This window comes from Ceratotherium simum, chromosome 21 (genome assembly GCF_057802395.1).
Source record: "Ceratotherium simum simum isolate JZ-2026a chromosome 21, ASM5780239v1, whole genome shotgun sequence".
Lineage (NCBI taxonomy): Eukaryota > Metazoa > Chordata > Mammalia > Perissodactyla > Rhinocerotidae > Ceratotherium > Ceratotherium simum.
The window spans coordinates 18,508,477-18,526,735 of record NC_141920.1 but is presented as its reverse complement, the minus strand read 5'-3'; the positions used below and the strand labels follow the sequence as shown (position 1 = coordinate 18,526,735).

Sequence of the window (18,259 nt, the reverse complement as noted above, 5' to 3'; positions counted from 1 at the left end):
GAACCTTCCATATAGAATTTTATCAATGGGGAAGAGAGGGCAGACAATGGGCATTTCCAATCTGATAGCAGACAATTCCTACATCTCGCTTGGCTTCCCACCCCACCTGCGACATGTTATTCTCGTGGATAAAGAAACTGTGGACACATCACTCTCCTTTTTGGACCCAGTCTTAGCATCTGTAAAATGAGGGGTTCTCACTGGAGAATGGCTATTTATTGTTCCTGCCAGTCCCTGCAGGGGTAAGAATCCATTACGAAGAGAGGAGAGAAAATGTTGGATGAAATGCTCTATCTCAGGCTTAGCCATTGTAAAAAGAAGCCATGTTTACAAAAGACCATCACCCACACCTCTTTCCGGGTGCTGGTGGGACAACGGTTTTAGTCCATCATTACCACCAGGTAGCATGGAACTATTGGTGACACTGGACCCTTAATCTCATGCTTCATTGCTCCAGAGTTCAGCTTTCAGGACCTTCTCCAAAGGGATGGTTTTAATGGGGTCATTAGAGTATTTACTAGATTAAAACTGTGGCTGTCTTCTGCAAAGCAACTCTGCAAATGGCTTTGTGGGTTTCCGGATTTATTCTGTCTCGATGACTCGGCTCAGTTTGCAAATCAAATCAAAGTTGATTTTTCTAACTGCCACTTGGGCACACCCAGCGGGAGTCTGCAGAGCCAGCTGTGTTCCCTTGATGGCTGGCGCTGGAGATGGGAGTGCTACTGCCTGCTGGTGGCCAGAGAGTTTCCAGCAGGAGGAGGGCAGATAAGCAAGTACCTGCTTGACTCTAATCAGGAGGAAGAGTGAGGAGCAAGTCAGAGGAAGCAAGTTTTATATTCTGGAAGGAGAACAGGCAGACAGGATCTATGTAGTCTCAAAGACCAATGGCAGAAATAATAGGGAGCCAGTTTGTACTCATGGTGTTGAGCTGCCTCCAACTGAAGTGTCCAATGGTGGAAGGAACTCCCTGGGAGTAGTGAGGTCCCTGTCACAGCAATTACCCAAGCAGAGCCTAGCTCACCTTTTAATTAGTGGGGATTATAGATCACATAATTGATCCTTACCTCTATCACTTTTACTCTTACCTTCGAAGAGAACAGTTCTGACAAGTAGCTTATATTTGAAAAAATGGTGCCATGGAAGAGTGACCTGTTAGCCATCCATCCATCCACCCATCCATCCATCCATCCATCCATGTACCCATCTATCCATTGATCCATCCATCGATTGATTGATTAATCAATCTATCTATCCATTCATTTATCCATTTGTTCATTCAATATATTTTATTGAGCACCAACGTATGCTAGGCTCTGGGGACACAACAGTGCTCAAAATAGGCACACTCTTTTCACTTAAAATCCAGCTGGGAGACAGACATTAAATATGTAAGGAACAAAAATATATCTATATTTGCAAATCATGATGAATGCTATGAAAAAAAAAGTACAAAGTATTATGAGAGTGGAAAATATTGGGGATAAACATTAGATTGGAGGTCAGGATAGTCCTTCTGAGGAAGTGGGGTTTAAGCTGCAGTCTGAAAGATGTGTATCTATTAAGTAGACACATACGGTGGCCAGATAATTTCAGGCAGAGGGGGCAGATGAGCAAAGGCCCTGAGATAGGAAGGAGCTTGATGTGTGTGAAGAATTGCAAGAAGACCAATGTGCTGGGATGTAGTGAATAAGAGCATAGAAGCCTGGATGAGGCTGGAGGGTAGGAAGGGGCCAGATCATACAGGCAAGTCTGGTGGAGGCAGGGCCTGTGGGTAAGAGAAAGCAGCAAAGTGAACGCATGCATGGAGGGAGGCAGGGGAAGAATTAGACAGACAGGAGAAGCAGTGGGCAAGGGAGCTTAGATGGAACTGGACATCAGTTTCTGGAAGAGGAACTGACCAGCATGGTTCTAGAGCTGAGTCTCTAGGTCAGAAACCATTTTCTCTTGCCTGCTCTGCCCCGGCCAGAAGGGCATGAATTGAGGTACTCGGTACCTCCCTCAGCAGCTGCAGCCCAGGGCATCTTCCACCAGGTGGGATGATTATCTTCCACGGGAAGGGTTGTTTTGTCTCCCACTTGAGCTTCAGCACCTTGGAAGTCCAAGCATCCCAACCCAAGTTTTCACATGATCCATTTTCCCGAGGGTCACTTTTCAGCGTGTTCAGCTTCGATCTTCAACCTGGTTCCTAAATGGAGCCCACCCCCCATTTTCCAGATGTAGGGTAAACATTATTTAATGGCTCTAAGTGCACCTCCCTGTTAATGCCCTTTCTCACAGCTTCTGTTTTAACTACAAGAATTAAATCTAATTTTTAAATTGATCTTTTTTGCTCCCTGACTTTCTACCGCCTTCCCTTCAAAGTCTGAATAATAGTTTCCTGTTTCTAAACCACAACTTAATGTTTGCTGACCCATTGGTTGTAGTTTTCTCTGCAGAGAAAAATTATCTGCAGATACTCAGAGCTAGAGTGTGTCAAGCAAAGGGCTTTTAAAATTTTCTTTTAGCTCTTATATTTGAGGCAATTCCATAAGCTTTTTGCTATCCCATAACCCAATGATGAAATACAACCCCTGTATAATAGGAACCCTGCAGTAGACGCTGTTGGTGCCACTCTCACATCCCATTTCGGGTTGGTGTGCCATCCCCCAGCTGCTGTGAGCGTTGAGGCTGAGGGCTTACACCTGCGACTTTCTCCAGAGACAGGCATAAGGCTCAGCTAGGGGCGGTGGGGGCGGCGGGTTGCCATTTCCCCTGGGGACACCTCAGAGATCCAGGGGACAGAGGACGATTAGGGAAGGGGGAAGTGCCAAGGACTAATTGTTATGGGGGAGGAAGTAGAAATTCTGGTCATCTTGCCTAAGGGAGTACAACTTTGGAGAAATTTACACTCTACCTTGGGTCTGTCCTAGGCTTGATTTGATCTGAGAATAGATTCTTGCTCAGCCTTTTCCCATTCCCCATCCCACTTTCCTCTCTCACTTACAGATTTCTTCTGAGAGACCTCCCTCAATACATCACACACATCCAAATCCCTGCCTCAGACTCTGCTTCAGGAGAACCTATCTTAAGACAAGCTCCCATTCATTTGTATCTGCTCATTGATAAACTAACTCCGCTTCCCCTCTACGGCTGATCTCACCTTACGATTCCTCTAAATTTCCAGTCAAAGTTAGTAACAGCCAGCCCCTGGCTGAGGAATGTGAATCTGGTAAAGAGAGAATGTGAATCTGGGGGCAGTGACCACAAGTGATCACCAGAGTAAAAGACCACCTTCAAAGCTTTTGAGATGAGCCTGTCCTGATCCTAGAATTAACCCTTCTACTAGAAAACACCAAACTCCCACTCCACAGTCCCTTAGCTGTGCCTTCAATCTGAGGTTCTGCCCTGGCCCTATAGGTAAATACTGTCCCCTGGTGGTATGTGAATCCACCCACTAGATCCTCTCCAAAGGCAGGGTACTTGGCTCTTCCTGTGGGGCTTGGGCCAGGGGCGTGGCTCTTCTCAGAGTTTGAGGTCCTGAGTCAGCTGGCCTCCCAAATCTCACCCCTGCTCTGGGTACTATGCAATTCCCAGTGTTAGTTGTGTAAGGACGGTGATGGGACGGGGAGGCACAAAGTCTCCTATACTGTATCAGTCCCAAAGAGGCAGAGCCCCAGACGCCGGCCTGGAACACACATGCCATTACTGCCTGGGGCTTCGGCACTGTTACCGTCAGTCCTCATTCAGTACGTTTCCCTTCTCTTTGGAAGCATCCATCACAATCACAACTCCATCATTATCTGTAACAATCATTCACTTAATGTCTGTTTCTACACTAGGATCCTTGAGGACAGGAACGATGACTGCTGGTTCACCAGGAACTCTTCAGTTCCTTTCAACATGCCTGGCTCACTGATGCTCAGTGAGTGAGCTGACTACATGGAGGAAATAATAGTAATCAATAATAATAAATTTTTTTTTCCAAAACACTTTGCAGTAAATAAAACACTTTTACGTATATTGTATCATTTGATCCCCATAACCAACCAGGTGCTAGAGGTCGTGGTGTGCTGGAGTTGGCTTGCACCAGCTCACTAGGGCCAGCTGTAAAACATTCAGGAATTTTTTTGCAAGGCAGTGTTAAACCATTGGTTATTTAAAATTGGACATGGTGGGGATAGTTACACCCTGGAGATTGACAAAGACTACAAATAAGAGCTCTTTTGCAAAGAGCAGGTTTATCAACATATCACTGGCAGTAGGTATGTCAAAAAATATTCTGTGAGTAGGTAGATAGGGATCACTTTACATATGGTGCCACTGAGTTTCAGGAAGATTGAGTAAGACCCTCAAAGTCTCTGAGCCTTGCTGCAGTGAGATGCTGACTCCAAATGCATTTGCTTATTTCAGAAGGTATTTTTTTGTTGTTGTTGTTGAGGAAGATTTGCCCTGAGCTAACATCTGTGCCAATCTTCCTCTATTTTGTATGTGGTTCGCCGCCACAGCATGGCTGATGAGTGGTGTAGGTCCGTGCCTGGGATCTGAACCTGTGAACCTGGGCCGCTGAAGTGGAGTGCGCCAAACTTAACTACTAAGCCATGGGGCTGGCCCCTCAGCGGGTATTTTTGACTGCCAACTATGTGCTAGGAACCACTGGCCATGGCACAATGTGATTGGGAAATTAGTGGCTAGTTAAGACCAAGCGGCTCCTCATCAGAGATCCTCTCAAAAGGCAGTGCTGGTGGCTGCCCCAGGAGGCCCAGCCCTGCTCAGGCCCCAGAACCATGATTGGATCAGCACCTGATGCTCCACCATCATGTGGGGTCTAGAACGATCCTGCTGCCACAGATGCAGCATCTGGTATGCAGGGATGGTCCTCTGTGTTTACCCTCTGCCCAGGGCTCCTTTCACAGAACATGCAGCTCCTCTGCCGGAGGCATCTTCACTTAGCTTCTGAAGGAGACGGGAGCTAAATTTGGACCTCAGCCCACCTCAGGGGCCCCCTGGCAAGGCTGGTTCCTGATCCTTGCACACCCTTAAAAGCTATTGGGATCACACTGTGCACGGTGGAAGAGCAGAGGCTCCAACGGGAACCACATGGAAACTGCCCCAAACTGCCTGGGTCCTGCTATGGGTTGAACTGTGGTCCCCCCAAATTCATATGTTGAACTCCTAACCCCCAATACCTCAGAATGTGACCTTATTTGGTAATAGGGTCCTTGCAAATGCAATTAATTAAGTTAGGATTAGGTCATACTGGAGTACAATGGCCCCTAATCCAACATGACCAGTGTCCTTATAAAAATGGGAAATTTGGCTACAGACATGCACACAGGAAGAACGCCATGTGAAGTCGAAGGCAGAGATCAGGATAATACTTCTACAAGCCAAGGAATGCCAAAGATTGCCAGAAACCACCAGAAGCAAGAGGAAAGGCTAGAACAGATCCTTCCCTCACAGCCCTCAAAGGAACCAGTCCTGCTGACACCTTGATCTCAGACTTCCAGCCTCCAGAACCATGAGACCATAAAGTTTATTGTTTAAGCCACTCAATTTGTGGCACTTTGGTACAGCAGTCACAGAAAACTAATACAGGTTCCTTTCTTTGCAAACCTCCAACCTGGGCAGCACTAAATTAGAGCGTGGGTGACAAACACTGACATTATAGGCAGACAAGATTTAGAGCCACATGCTGGAGCCAGGTGTGGCATCTAATAGAAAATGCACTTGGCTTGGGGTCAGGTCAGAATGACCCTGAATGAGTGCTCAGGGCTGTTCTGTTCTGAGTGGCAGCCCTCTAGTTCTGTGGGACCCACACAGCTGACCACAGACACTGCTTGGAATCACCAGGGTCAGGGATGGGACAGCAGCAAATTGCTTCATCACCAGAGCACTGGCCTTAAGCCTGCACATGTGATCACACTCCAGGAGCTGGCAGACCCGCAAGGAAGGTTTCACGATGACAGAGAGGTGGAGGAGCTTGGAGGGAGACAGATGGCCCCTGGAATCTGCCATTGGGACCTTACCTCCCCCCAAGAACTGTGGGATTCCCAGCATTGTACTTTCCTCTATGAAAAGGAATAGTGTTTTCAGCAAACCCACAAAGAGGGAAATTTGATTCATGTAGCCAGGAAAGGGATGGGTCAAATATTGATTCCTGGCCTTAGAGCCTTGATCCAAAGTCCTCACGGGCAGTGCATGGATTTAGATAGGGTTTGCCTTTAACCATCTCCGGATGCTCCAAGGGTAATGCCAGGCAGAGTAGACACTAACCAAACAGAGGTTTCCTTCCCTTTGCCTTTTCTCTGCAGTCACCAAGCATCCTTCTTATACGATGTGGTGCTGAGAGGGGACAACCCCCTGACTGCGGTGGACTGGTATTCTGCATTATCCAGCTCTCTGCCTCATTTCCAAGTGCTGCTAGGGCCCCGCTTATCTGGGCTGAAGTGACAGCCCTCACTGAACTGAAAAGCAGAGGTGTGGATGCTTGGAATCCACGTCTGACTCTGACTCCTCCGAGCCCTGCCTGGGCTTCACTAGCTGGCCATTCACATTCATCCACGAGTTCCTATCCTTTAACACACCCACACCTGCACGTGCACACACTCTGCTAAGGAAGACTGTACCCTAATGGTCAAGCAAGAGGAGAAACTCTTACGCTAAGGAGAGGTAGAGAGCTCTTCTGCTGTAGCCCTTTCAAGGCTACTACAATTCTCCTGCAGACCAGCAGTGCAAATCCGGAGAAGCGTGGCATGGTATGCTTTATGTCTATAAGGACAGTGGGTCCTGAAATCATCAGGAAAGTATAGTTTTTTTTTAAATTTTATTGTGAAATTTTTGTTGTACATTATTGTTTATCAGTCACCATATAAGTGCATCCCCCCACCCCTTGTGCTCACCCCCCACCCCCCAGCCCCTGGTAACCACCAAATAGTTCTATCTGTCCGTGCGTTGGTTTATCTTCCACATATGAGTGAAATCATGCACTGTTTGTCTTTCTCTTTCTGGCTTATAGGAAAGTATCATTTTAAATATTCTCCCTTGAAGTCCCCATATGTGCTTATTACTGTCCAGTCACATGTTCCCAATCCTCAGTATAGAAAATATGATCCAACAAACTACCCTTGAGTGGGCCTTATGTCCTAGAGGGTGTCCTTAGAATCTCACATACCTCATGGAGGGCAGAACTAACGCATCAACCCCTCCCTCTAAGAGGTCAAAAGCCAGAGGGGAGCCATGGAACACCGTCACAGAGAAGGCTTCTCTGTAAGTTCTCTTCCCTCTCTGGCTGCCTGTTTAAGCAGGATGCTGCAGACGCCCAGCTGTCCTGCTTGCAGTCCAGAGCTCTAGTGCTATCCAATTGATGATGGACTTCCTTCTAGATTATCTGTTTTCTTCAGTGAGAAAGTCTGCCAAGGCCTGTGATTTGTGTCACTTTTGTTTCCGGGTCATTAATTCTCCTCGCCTCACAAAGAGTATTTTATCTCTTACTGTCCAGTAGCCTGAGTTCCTGAGAGGGAACAAGTTAGGGACATGCCGACTTCTCATGACTTATGTGACATCAAGGTGAGTTCCTATCATAGTGAGCCCTTAGTGCTTCTGTCTTCTCCTTCCTCCTGCATTTTCTCTTTTCTGCCTACATGTTGATCTAATTTTCTTCAAAGTTATAAGAGTCATGCATGATAGGTCTTGGTGCATGTTTTGTCAAATAACTGTAGATCTTCTTCTGTCTCTCTCTCTCTGTCTTTTCTCCTCCCCCCATGCATGTGCATTTTCCTCTGCATGTGTATGCATGTGTGTATATATTCACAAATGTATATACATACGTGGGTCATCGTCTTTGTTTATAATTTATACCTCTGATTATATGCCTACTTATATTTACAATTGTGATCTCCATGGAAGCAACCTACGAAACTATATATGCTGTCAATAAATGCAGGGAACAGAATAGAATTGCCCAGTTTTGGTGTGTTTATATGAGGAGGATAGTTGTTAAAAATATCAATTCTGTAACAAAAAGATAAACCTGATTTCTAACTATTCAACCTTGTAATAGGTTAAATGATAACAAACCATTCATTGATTTTTTTTAAAGAGTAATAAACAGAAACATGTACCAGTTGAAAGAGCCAGGAAATTCAATTACAATTAGGGAAACAAAAAGTGATGAGCCTGAACAATGCTGTCTTAGTTTTTGGGATAAGTGTCGAAAATGCCAACTACAAAACAATGCAATGTTTGTTTTCTCATTATTGAAGGCACCAACACTAATCACCCCATTTTTGAAAGCTCTGTGCCAATTGAATAAAGTACAAAACCCAGAAGATAGGTCTAATAGAAATGCTTAAAAAATACCCACATAAACACAGACATAAATACAATGAAAATATATAGCAGAAGAATATTTGAGTAAATTTATATTCACCACTCCACTGATTAATGCACCAGTCCATCCGTCCACCCATCCATCCATCTATCCATTCATCCTTTGATTCAACAAATATGTTTTGAATCTTACTATGCTTTAGGCACTGTGTTAATTATTAATGCATACCCTAGGTATATATTAATCCCTAGATGCAAATAACTCCAATGAAAATAACAATTTTTTCTTGTTGTTTTTAGTCATCATTGCCTAAACTTTCCCTTTGTGGCTAGAGGGAGAAATACATAAACGGCTAAAGAATAGCTGAGAACACACAAGGACATGCCAACATACCTTTCGTAGCCAGTCGAACACAGTTGATTTTGGTCTCCTGTGAACAACAAAAGTGAAATTGCAGTTAATGAGTTGTGGGTTTGGTTTGTTATATAAATAAAAAATATACATATATTTGCATATATATGCATGCATACATGTTTTTGATTATAATTTTAAATTTGCCCTTTCCATTTTTTTTTCCCTCAGTGGAATCACGTTCTAATTCTATTTCTTCATTTCTATTTCTTTTTTTTTTTTTTTTGGTGAGGAAGATTAGCTCTGAGCTAACATCTGCTGCTACTCATCCTCTTTTTGCTGAGGAAGATTGGCCCTGGGCTAACATCCATGTCCATCTTCCTCTACTTTATATGTGGGATACCTGCCATAGCATGGCTTGATAAGCAGTGCTTAGGTCTGCGCCTAGGATCCGAACCTGCAAACCCCGGGCCGCCAAAGTGGAGCATGTGAACGTAACCACTACGCCACTGGGCTGGCTCCTTATTTCTTCATTTCTTTTCAGGCTAGATACATACTTTGTTCCTTTCACTTCCTGGTTCCCCTCACCTTATAAGTTTCTTCCCCAGACAGGACCACTTTATAAACATATCAGATACCGCCCAGCATACAACATCTTTAACAATAACACTAAGTGGGTACACTGTCATGCAGTATGCTTAATTCAGTTGAATGGGTTGGTAGATGGTATCAAAGGCACCCTTGGGAAACTTTGTTATAAGTTAATAAAGCCTCTACATGCACAGACTGAATTAGTTGCTTGGCAACAGCCCAGTCAATATGAATGCATAAGGATCAAACTGCAAAGTTCACGTTCAAAAAGTCACTTTGGTCCTGAGATCTCTGGTGGATCTCACGGTTTTCATGGATAACGTTGTGCGTGTGTTTGTGTGGCAATAGAATCTTTGCTAGGTGAACTATTCAGTTATTGTTAGCTGTTCCCAGGTGGACAGGATCCATGAATTCGTGACGTTGCTGGGCATGCAGTGGAGTTACAAAAGCGTGTGCTTAGGAAGAGAATCAGCTTAGCCTATTTTATTGGGATCATCTCCCAGGGAACCAGTTGAAAATTTCAGTTGACTAAGTTATACCCCCAGCAGCATTTGAATGTAGTGTAGCAATCACAATAAAAGGCAAAGAATGCTAGTGTGTGAGTCCCAAGAATCCAATGCTTATCTTGCCTACGCTCACTCATAAGAAAGCACTGCATCTTGAATGCATTTGTGTTAGTCAGGATAGGAAAGGTTATGCAGAAGTAATAAAACCCATGAACTTCAGTGGCTAAAAACAGCAAAGGCTTATTTTCCACTCAGCCACATGTCCAATGTAGATGTGTGGCTGCGTCTGAGGGGGAGAGTGGTGGTTGGAAGATGCTGTAATCATTGTAATCATTCAGAGACCCAAGGCTGGAACCTCCACTTTAACACAACGTTTCAGTGTTCATATGAAGAGTCAAACACTGGTAATCAAATGATTTGAATCAGAAGTGACACTTCACTTCTACCCAGGTTTCATTGGCTAGAACTAGTCATAGGGCCATGCCTAACGTTAGTGAGGTGGGGAAATGGAGTCCTCATGCACTCAGAAGTAAAAAAGAAATGGTAATGTCTGCAGTAGAGTCTATTTCATCTATGTACACCTCTGAACACTAGAAACTGTCAGTTCTATTAAACCCAAGTATGACTCCTTGTAATTATCCCCAATGGCCTTGATTCTGTTCCTCAGACCACAGAAAGTTTGTCCTTGCTTGTGTAGGAAAGATGTCTGGATATTGAAAGATGGTTCTCAGGTTCATTAACATTCTTCTTCTTCAACAAATCCTCAAGAGTTCAAGTCCTTTGAACCATACTAGCTGCTCATCCTGGGACATCCTCCAGTTTGTTCCTCTTAATGATAAGGGACTAGAAAGGAAGCAACAGTCTACAGGTTGTCTTGTCAATATGTGACTACCTAGATTATCACTATTTTCTATTTTCCTTACTTATACTGGGCTTCTATTAACAGAGCCAACATCTGGTTTTTCATTAATCACAACAGATGTGCCATCAACTTTCTCCATCAAAAAAAATCTGCCATTAACTTGCTTCTACATATATAAATGTGGTTGTACTTCTGGAATGCAAGTACAGAGTCATATTTACCACTTTGACTTCCATCTTCTTTGATAGATTCAATTACTACAGCCTATCATCATATTCTCCACCATCTGCAAGTTTTTGGACATAATTTTTCTCTAACTTCATCCAGATCATTAATATAAGTAATGGTCTGGAAAATACCAATAGTAGAGCTCTGCAGCACCTACTAGAATCTTTCTTCCAGATTGGCATTCATCTGTTCATTATAATCTTTGGTTGGTTATCTAACTAGTTACTCGTCTTCTCAATGGCTTATACACTCAGATCCTACTGCTGTATTTTCCCACAAAAATGCTTAAGAGTAAGGTCAAATTTACTTTAGATACTGACACTCTGTCTACTGCATTTCCAAAACCTATCAGCGCAAGAACTCTCTTAAAGAAAGAAGGTTGGGTGGACCTGACTTTTTCTTTGGGACAAGTGTTTCTTACTCTTTCTTATTTTTTTTATATGTTGAAAGTGTTTTTTTAAATAAATAATTGTTTTATTTTATGAAATGGAAAATGCAGAAATGTTAAAAGAATATGACACATCATGGTTCAAATATATGAAGTATTCATTTGACATATTCATATGAAATTTGAAGTATGGATATTTCAAGAAAAAGGAGATTTTTTGTTTTTTTTTTTTCCTTAAGAACACATCCAGAAGATGGAAAGAAGAAAAAATGACTGAGGAAACGAATAAAGTGCCATCCTCTAAATGTGATGCCAAAAAAACTTAAGTAACAAATGAGTTAAAGCTTGCAAATAATGAGAAAAGTGCGCAAACTAGTTTTTATTTCCATGTTTGGAGAAAGAGCAAAGTTCTTCAACTCCTGGTGGCTTCCATTTCTCTGCTTTGGTTTAAAGGGTCGGTGAACTGAAGCCTGAGATGGCTAAAGGAATTACGACCCCCAGAGAATTGAAGGACTGCAAATGGCTGTGCGGCACCACAATGACCATCACTGAGAAATTGTGTAGAACAGGAGAGGTGCCAAGAGACTAGAGATGGTCAGTAGGATCTCCAAATTTATATTAATACAAAGAAAAGAGATTTTGCAAATGCTATATTAGAAAATGTCAGTTCTGTGCATGATTGTTGAATATAGCAATGGGCAAGGGTTTGATGAGGCTAACAGCACTGGGAGTATTTTCTAAATATGTATCTAGACCTTAAAGAGAGTCAATCTGATCTCTTTACATCTAAGAATCTATTCTCGGGGAATAACTTTAAATATAGAAGAAGATTTATATTCAAAGATTTTGGTTCCAGTGTTTCTTATAAAAGTGAAAATGAAGAGCAACAAAGCCGTCTAACCCTACAGGCATGGTAGAGAAAGTTGTGGTCTATCCATGCAGTGGAATATTATGAAGCTGTTAACAAAAATGATTATGAGGGTCATATAATAACATGGAATAGTATGCATAAGAAAATATCAAATGAATAAAGCAAAGTACACTTTTTATTACAAGTAACATGCAAATCTAAGCATTTAAAAAATAAATCCTGAAGGAAATACACTAAATCTTAAAAATCATTGCACAGTTAATTTGAAGTATAACATACATGCAGACAAGTATACTAATCTTAAATACAGTTTGCTGAATTTTTCACAAAGTAAACACACACCTATGACCAGCACTCAGATCAAAATAACCAACATTACCAGCACCTCAGAATTTTTCTTCATGCTCTCTCTCTGTCATTTCCTCCCCATAAAGGTGAATGCTAACCTGCATTTTGTGGGAATGTTCTCTTTAAAATGCGTCCCATTAAAGCGAATCCTGGGTAGCCACAGGTTTATTCTACTGCCTTCTCTTCCTCACTGGATCATTTGTGAGAACTGTCTAACTCTCCTTAGAATTATCTTCCCTTCCACAGTTGCATGCATGAGAGCAGGCCATTTCCCAAACCCACCTCCTCCACCCCGCATCTATTAAAATCTGTTTTCTATAATCTAGAGTACACGTCTGATTATGCTTAACTCTCCCTGGCTCTCACAAACATGACACTGACATATCCACTTTCACCCAAGTTCCTGACACCTTTAATTCCATAACCAATTTGTCTTTGTTGGTTAGAATTAGGTTCAGAATAACCAAGTCCTGAGTCACTCTCTTGACCTTCTGGGTGATTGAATTGTTAGCAAGCAAGTCAGGAACATGCCGGAAATTCTGCATCCTATTGTATGGGATGTCTGGCCAGTGCACATATACCCAAAGTCCCCAGTCAGTTCAATAAACAGGAAATGAATACTTTGTGCCAAGATTGTATCAGGCTTTGGGAAAAGGAAAAATATTTTGTGTATTTCCTATTCTATCTCCACAGTACAATACAATTTCACTTCTCCCTCATTTTTAACGTCCCTGATATCCCATGTGCCCCTCCAGAGTTACAAATCTGCACACAGGTATACATCACCTTGGAGTCGAATATAACGTCCTAACTGTTGTGATTCTGTTGAGACCTTCTTCCACTCAAGGCTTTTCCGGTGTTGTGCAATATTAACCACGTCACTGCCCCTCTCTGTGGCTCAATTTCTTCATGTATCAAATGACAGAGAAAGGGGTACAGAAGGCCAGTTGGTGGAGTAGGCAGGATATTCTAAGGTTGCTTCAAGCAACCTTGAGTCTGGTTTCAGCTACTGGCAGGACTCCTGCTTTCTCAGTACTCTGTCTCCTTAACACCACTCCCCATCACCCCACCCCAACAACAAATGGCTTTTTTTTTGTAGTAAGCTATCACTTACCTTACTTCCCAGAATGCCTCACACCTATACTTCCTTACCTACTTATAACCTACATGTCAAGACTAGGCCGCATCTGATTCAGCCATCCATCCATCCGTCCATCCACCCATCCTTTAACTATTTATGGAAATTATAGGCTGTCTCTCTAATTGAGGGGCTTACAGTGTAATGTCCAAGGCAGCAAGTATTTCAGTAGCTGCTGTTTATTATTCAGAAGGACTTAGGTGAAGTGCTACTGCCAACCTGATCACAAAGCTCTAGGTACCTGAGTAACACATACAATTGTTACTCTGCTGCCCCATGAGGCTGCCTTCTTTAATGGGATGGGGATTTAGCCCTGACCTCCCAGTTTTCAAATAGTTTTCCCAGTTACCCTAAGTCATGCCTTTGTCTTCTCTAAGACAGAGCTGTCCCAGTTCATATGATGGGATTTAGCCCGGACCCCACAGTCTTTCCATAGTTTACCCAGTTGCTTTGACTTGTGTCTTAATTTTCCTCTAAGACTGGGCTGGGACCCCCACTTAACTCTTTATTCATTTGGTCAGCCAATCAACACATATTTATTGATATGATCATTATTGATTATTGATCATTATTGAATGATCACTGTATGCCAGGCATTGTGCTTTGTACTGGTGTTACAAGCATGAGCAAAAGAGACATGGTCCCTGTCCTCACGGAGCATGCAAACATTATTTTTCTAATATTTGCGACAAATATTAGATAACTATTCTCACAAATAAGTATCTGATTACAAGTTGCAGTAAACACAATGAGGGAGAAGTGCTAGGTGCTATATATGTGTAAAGAAGATGACATAGGTGTGGGTGGAAAGGAAGACGGTTTACTGCTTTGGGCAAGGACCACTTAACCTGAGACCTGGAAGATAAGTAGGAGTTAGATATATCAAGGAAGGGTGTCTCAGACTCAGGAACAGATGTGCAAAGGTCTGGAAGTAGGAAAATGCATGGTGCAGTCGAAGATGTAAAGAAGTCTGATATGATTACATTATAATGAAGTACCTGGAAAACGATGTGAGATGAAGGTAGAGACATATGCCTGGTAGAGCCTTTTAGACTGTAGAGTTTTGGTCTATATTTTAAGAACAACAGGAAGCCAACAAACAGTTACAAGCAGGAAGAATAAAATTTTCAGACTTAACATTTTTTAAAATGTAGAGGCTGTTGTACAGAGAATAAAATTACGGTGCAAGAGAAACTAGTTGGTGAGAAGAGTGTGGTGGTGTAGTCTAACCAACAGATGGTGGTGGCTTAAAGCAGGAGAGTGGCTGCAGAGATCCTGCCCCAATCTCCTCCAACTTTGGAAAGCATATTTTGGCTCTGCCTGATCTCAGAGAGTCCCCACCACCCGACCCCACTCCATGCTTATGGAACAGTCTGGGCTTCTGGTCCTGATACCTACTGGGTCCTCAGTCCAGTCTCCCTGCATCCTAATTCCCCTTGACTCCGTTCCATTGCATGATGCCTAAGCTGCTGTTTGGCCCCAGTCTGGCTCATCTGCTTAGCACGTGTCAGTTTCTGAAAGAATCACTACGGATATTTTTTAAAAAAAGGAAAGTTCTATTTTCTTAAGGTACCTACTTTGAATATTTTCTTTTCATTCTTATAGCAAGGCTATGACATGAATACCACAATGCTCATCTTTTTTTCTCATGAAACAAAATTAAATAAAATTTCCATGGTTACACAAATAGTAAGCCAAGCTAAAACACAAAGTAACCCTTAAGCAAATGACCTTATTTTCCAAGGTATCTGTAGGGAAACAGGTCTTTGCCACTGAGGTCAGATGCCCTGCTTTCCTGGCTTGTCCACAGGCACACAATGACAATGGAGCACAGCTACACATTGGAAAATAGGCAAAGCAGTTTGTGTAATGAAATTTTGTTTTGACCTGAAACAGGACCCTGAGCCATCAGAAAACCAGTGATGGAAAAGAGAAGCAGACAGACTCTGGAAACTTTAAGCAGCCCAGAACCATGAGAACTAGGTAATCCGGCAGGCTCATCCTCTGAAAAAAATGAGTAAGGATGCCTTTCAAGGCATGAGAGGGCCCAAGTAGCATTTGAGCTATAGCTCCCTGATAAGCATGTATGCTGCAATCTGCAGATCCTCAGTCACCAACCAGAAGAGGCAAAGTAAAGCCGCAGGCTGCAGGCTAGCTGGCTATTGGTGGCATACTCTTCTAACTGGATAGGTATTCACCACCAAGCTTATGAGATCTTCCTGGAAGGCATTAAGCTCTGCGTCAGGCAATAGCCAGAGCCCTGAGCCAGATTCTTAGGGAGAAAGCTCCCAAGTAACATGCAACGCCATACAGAAAACTCACAATTTAACTCAAGCTCTGAAAATCTTTTGCGTTCTCTCTCTAGATGCAGACTCTGTTGCCTCACCTCACAGCTCTCTGGAACTCACCTCCATCAGATTGCTCTCATCAAGGTCAACAAAGACTTTTATATGGTCACTGCTCCAACCCCATCTTCCTTAATCTCTCATCAACATTAGTTGCAACTGATCATTCCCTCCTTGATTCTTTTTCTCCTCTTGCCTTTTGAGTCACTCTACTCTCTAGGTTTTTCTCTTACCTCACTATCTGTTCCTTATCTTTTTTTTTGTTTGTTTTTTGCTAGGCATTTATCGTCTGCTTGACCTCCAAACATTGGAGTCGCCTAGTTTTATATCCTCTTTCATCTGTATCTTAATTCTCTCACTAAGAGATTACATTTAGTTGTAAAGATTTAAGAAGTGAGTCCTTATGACTCCCAAGTTTCTGTTTCCAGCACTGGTATTCTTGAGATTCAGGCTCATATATCTATCTATCTGCTTGAAATATTCACAATAAATTTACAAACCTCCGAAAGAGAATTCCTTTACTCCCTTCACTTCCACTCCAGGCCCTATACACTACAGTTTTCCCCATTTCAGGAAATTTCACCATTATCTGCTCAGTTGATGAAGTAAAAAACCTAGGCGTTATCCTTGATTCTTCCAGTTCCATCATCTCCCACAACCAAGCCATAATCATTTCCTGCTGGCCCTTGGTAGATGAAGAAATGGTAACCACATAACACCAAATCTCCCCACGTAGCCTTCAAGTACAACACAGGAAAACAAGAAGAAAAAAAATAAAGCCATACAAAATCCACAACTTCAGCATAATTGAAATACTGAGAATGCTCAAAACTTCTTAGTCCCTGTTAGTAGAAAAGTAAGCACCACAGCTGAATGAAATATTACTAAGTCTCTCAACACAAGCCTTTGTGAAGAGCAAGGGTTGTCTGGAAAACTGATAGGAAAGAGAAAAGAGGTAAGCTGTTAGAGGGTATATGATTAATCCAAAATGATCTCCAGAAAGACCAAGTTCATATGTGTGAGAAATCTGAAAAAGAATCCTGGTGGATTAAGGCAATGAGTATGCGGCAAGGACTTGAAAACACACATAATTCAAGGTGATAATCTTAAATAGGTATCACTTTTAAGGGAAAATAAGGTAAAAAGAACGGAGAAGTGCCCTTGGGAGATTGGATGATGAAAGGGAAAAGAGAAGAAAGGGGGGATTTTAAGAACGGAGAAAAAAGAATGGAGAACACACAACCACCGTCCCCAATGATACAAAAAACTCAGTCATCCATTACAAAAACATACTTCACTACCCTACCAAAATAGTGTGTTGTGAACTAGGAATCTTGAAAGCCACCTTAAATCTACAAAGTGAATAAATGGAAGGAGCCAAAGAAAGCTACTATATGAAGAAAACAGAAAATAAAAATCAAAATATCCCAAGTGATAAAAATCTCTCCTCTCAAAAAAACAATTACAAACCAGAAGAAACTGTAACACAACATTCCAAACTGAATTAAATTTCCTCAAACAAGTTTGAATTAAAAATGCAAAGATTAAAAACCGAAATATATTAAAAATCATCCAAAAAAAAAAAAAAAAAAGAGAGAGAGAAGTAATTGAACTTAGGAAAGCAAGAAAGAAAAAAAGACAAAAGCACTTGAGAAATGCAGATTAAATTACCAAGTGTCCAAGAGAAAATTTTAATAAGGGCAGTTGAAGAGAGAGAAAAACAACCAAGAGAATGAAAATGAGATAAAGAAAAAAGTAACAAGGGTCAGGGAAAAAGTGACTTAAATGGAAGACAAAGAAGATCCAACATACGCATACTCAAAAATCCCTGAGAAGACAGATTAAACAATTGGATAGGCAAGGATTTATAAGAATAATCAAAGGAAAGTTTCTGGATTTAAAATACAACGTGAGCCTACATATTGAAAAGACCCAAAGACCTGAGAGATCAATTCCAAGATCCTAGTAAAACTGTTTAGTTAAAAAAAAATATTCTCAAGGACTCCAGGCAAAAAGATCAAATAATTCACAGCAGAGAATTGGGCTTCACGAGATGTCTCCAAATCAACATACAAAGTCAAGAAATATGGAGCAGCATTTTAAAGAAACCCAAAGAAAGAAAGTATGAACCAAGGATTTTATAGCTATCTAAGTTTTTTCAAATATCAAAGCTAGAGAAAAATAACTTTCAACATTCAATAACTCAGAGAATACTGTACTCGTGAGCCTTTCTTGAGGAGTATACTAGAGAATAAGCTTCATCCAACAAAGGCATGAGGAAATTTCAGCAAAAGGACTGATGGTAAGCATTTAATATATTTAA

The 18,259-nt window shown here is 41.9% G+C and overlaps 1 protein-coding gene across 1 annotated transcript in view; it reads right to left on the bottom strand.

Annotated features, from left to right (window-relative positions):
• Nucleotides 1-18,259, bottom strand: part of PTPRT (protein tyrosine phosphatase receptor type T) — a 1,015,836-nt gene that overhangs the window by 175,101 nt on the left and 822,476 nt on the right. Inside the window, exon 13 of the mRNA XM_087445249.1 lies at nucleotides 8,702-8,738. Coding sequence (XP_087301375.1) covers nucleotides 8,702-8,738 — 37 coding nt within the window. The remainder of the gene's footprint in view (nucleotides 1-8,701; nucleotides 8,739-18,259) is intronic.